This window comes from Aythya marila (assembly GCF_965140915.1).
Source record: "Aythya marila genome assembly, chromosome: 16".
Lineage (NCBI taxonomy): Eukaryota > Metazoa > Chordata > Aves > Anseriformes > Anatidae > Aythya > Aythya marila.
The window spans coordinates 6,455,749-6,459,514 of record NC_139057.1 but is presented as its reverse complement, the minus strand read 5'-3'; the positions used below and the strand labels follow the sequence as shown (position 1 = coordinate 6,459,514).

General features: G+C 37.7%; 1 protein-coding gene across 1 annotated transcript; it reads left to right on the top strand.

Annotated features, from left to right (window-relative positions):
* The first annotated feature begins 338 nt into the window (after positions 1–338).
* On the top strand, positions 339–1,811 carry MC3R (melanocortin 3 receptor). The gene has a single exon (XM_082773685.1). It carries the CDS (start codon positions 499–501, stop codon positions 1,474–1,476), a length of 978 nt encoding a protein of 325 aa, XP_082629811.1. The 5' UTR covers positions 339–498; the 3' UTR covers positions 1,477–1,811.
* Positions 1,812–3,766: the final 1,955 nt, after the last annotated feature.

Below are 3,766 nucleotides of genomic sequence, written 5' to 3'. Positions count from 1 at the left end.
CCCCTTGGTTCTTTTTTTTTTTTTTTTTTTTTTTCTTTTTTTTTTTTTTTACTTTTCTTGCCACTGAAGTAGCAAGAGATGCTTCACACAAGCTGCAACACACGAACCCACACTGGCCCCAGCCAGCTGACAGCAGCAGATGGGGAAACTGCCTGCTTTTAATCACCAGAATTAGAACCAGCAACGTGCTGCTGATGATTTTTCCCTTCAGAGAAAACTGTCTGATGCCTGATTTGAAGCTCACTTTCTTCTAAGGCAGAAGAGCAGCCTGTGACTGACACAAAACTCACTGTAATTGAAGATTTTTTTATTTTTTATTTTTTTTATGTTTCTACTTGCAAAATCGATTAACAAAAACTCCTGCTTGATTCCATCCCATGTGCACAACAACAACTTGGAAAGCTTTTTTTTTTTCTTTTTTTTTCCTTTTCCTCCTTTTTTTCAACCTTTGCTCTGTCAGGTCTGTAATCCCTTGTGAATTCAAGTCTTTTGCTGACAATGAATACCACACACTTTGCCTTTTCATTTCAGCCTGTGCTGCTTAATGTCACCGAAGACTTCAATGACTCAATCCTCAACAACAGAAGCAGCGATGGATTTTGTGAGCAGGTCTTCATAAAAGCTGAGGTCTTCTTGACTTTAGGGATCATCAGCCTGCTGGAAAACATCCTTGTCATTCTTGCAGTCCTGAAGAATGGAAACCTACATTCTCCCATGTATTTCTTCCTGTGTAGCTTGGCTGTGGCAGATATGTTAGTGAGCATGTCAAATGCCTTGGAGACCATCATGATTGCAATCCTGAGCAACGGCTATTTGATCATTGATGACCACTTTATTCAGCATATGGACAATGTGTTTGACTCAATGATATGTATTTCTTTGGTAGCCTCAATTTGCAACCTCTTGGTTATAGCCATTGACAGGTACATAACTATTTTCTATGCTCTCCGTTACCACAGTATCATGACAGTGAAGAAAGCTTTAACCCTGATTGTGGTCATCTGGATCGCTTGCATCGTCTGTGGCATCATATTCATTGCCTACTCAGAAAGCAAAACTGTCATTGTCTGTCTCATCACAATGTTCTTTACCATGCTCTTTCTCATGGCCTCCCTTTATGTTCACATGTTCTTGTTTGCACGCCTGCATGTTAAGCGGATCGCTGCCCTCCCTGTGGACGGGGTGCCCTACCAGCGCACTTGCATGAAAGGAGCTGTCACCATCACTATATTACTAGGTGTCTTCATTGTTTGCTGGGCACCTTTCTTCCTTCACCTCATTCTCATTATTTCTTGCCCAATGAATCCATACTGTGTCTGTTACACTTCACATTTCAATACCTATCTGGTCTTGATAATGTGCAACTCGGTAATTGATCCGCTTATTTATGCCTTCCGGAGCCTGGAGATGAGAAAGACTTTCAAAGAAATAGTGTGTTGCTGTTATGGCATGAGCATGGGACAGTGCATGCTGTAAACATCTGGCTTTGTGTTGAGAATAGAGAGAGGATACATACAATAAGTGTATGAATATATACATGTATGCAGATACCTAGCAAGTCCATTTTAAAAGCCTTGCTTGAAGGAAGGGCACAGGGAAAAAGAAGAAAAAAAGAAAAAAATATATATATTTAATGCCTTGATTTATACTTTTCAAAATGAGAAGGATTTAACTAAATGATTTGAAGTTATTTAAAGAGTTGTAACAAAATTAAATCAAAAGCAGTTTGCAAAATAGATCAAAAAACTTACTGGGAAGAAAAAAAAAAGAATCCTGAAAGTGAATGCTACTTTACAGAGAATGGAATAATATTGTGCCTGTACCCTTCATTTGTACCTGTTGCTTTATCTCTGTGCCTCTGTCAACAAAGTCAGTGTTTTCTAAGAGTCCATTAGTAACTCCTATGAAAAGCTATTCATTTGCAAGACAAGTGAATCAAAACAAATCAAACCACTGATAGGTAACAGCGTGGCTGTACTGTAACTCCGATGTCTCTATCTTTTAATAAAGGATTAGATTGACATTTATGCTGCTTGCTATCAAGTCAACTGAGAAAAAAGGATCAAAGTAAGCAGTTGCCTGGCACTGAAATATTCTTTCACTAGAAGTCAGCTAACTGAAAGTGAACTGTTGTATAAGTGACAGTGTGATTTGAACAGCTGACTGATAGAAGTGACTCATTTAAGAAGGCATCTACATTGTTTATTGTGATATGGGAGTATCATATCCTCAAAAATTAAAAAAAAAAAAAAAATGGAATGCACTGATAAATGTACTATTTGGTATGTTAATAAAATAAAACATGGATATCTCCTTTTGATAAATAGTTACCAATAAGATTCACCCCTTGAGAATTTTGAAGACCAGGGGTCTGAAGACAGAGATGAATATAAGGAATAGCTAAAATGCCAAATAGTTTGAATTTAGCTTTGTGTTAAAGCTGCATGAACTCTTCAGAAATAGCCATTTGGCTAATTTAGGTACCTTTGAGAAGTAAGCTGTGTACGGCAGATATGACTTCTATGCACTGTCAAATATGTGTCATGGGTCAGACTGATTTTACTTAAAGATCTTTAAACTGAGTTCAGTGGATGAACACTGCTGCATTGGAAATAAGAAAGGAACGTGGTCTTTGCAATCATTTTCATGTGCAAGTTTGTGGCATGTAAAGCATGCAATTTCAGCTACAACAATTTAGTCTTTTCCTCTGCTTCTGATAGGAACAAACCACATAAGTGGCCTTCAAATAGCTTATTGTAACTGAGCAATGGCTGACGTGATTTGTATATAACACAATGTACAGGCAGTATCTCTGTCATCACAGTGCCAGACTAAGAAAACTCTAAGCCATTCAAGTCTACTTGGCAACTTTCTGGTATCTTGCATTCAGTAAGGGCAGCTTAACTTAAGACTTGATTTTATTTTTTTTCAGCAGAACTGCTAAGTTTTTATTTCTGAGGGTTCCCTTGCCAGTCTAGGAACAGTTATCCAGACCAGGGCCCCCCAGTCTATTCCACTGCCAGTTCTGCATCCACACAACTATAGTCTGGCACAATCCCAGGGTGATGGTAGCTTCATGACCACAGAAAGAAAGAAAGAAACAGAAAGAAACCACCAAGATCCTTTGGGCACTGTGAAGCACATAGCAGAACTGGCACAAATGAAAATTTTCCCACATTTAAGGTAGAGAACAGAGAAAATCCCATCAAGTGGCAAGTAAACTCAACCCAAATGCTTTCAACCTGTATCGATGTCTCACAAATCACAGTTTCACAGTACTAAGATCTATTTTGTCAACTCAGTCTGTCTTTTGCAATGCCAGATGTAGCACATTAAGATGAACTGAAATAAATCATCACAGGAAATCCCACAACTGACTTTTCTTGCTGTGGAAATATTGTACCTACTTATAAAAAAGCCCTACCTGCTGTTAGTGTTATGTACATTTATACCATGGAGCATGGTTTGCCATGATATTCTGCCTCAGGTTATTGTGTATTTAGTTCTTATTGTACCTGATGTCCTACTTATGTCTCATTTTGAAAGTGATTTTAGATGAGACTGATTCATACTGTGCTGTGCCTTTAAGAAAATAAATAAATAAATAAATAAATAAATAAATAAAAATAAAAATAGATCTGTTGAATAAAACAATCTGAAGGCATCACTTTGAATCCTGTTTGTTTCTCTCCATTCATGATGCCATGTCAAACCACAGTCCCCGAAACTAGAAATAAAGTTTAACACTGGTCAAAAACTCCTCAAT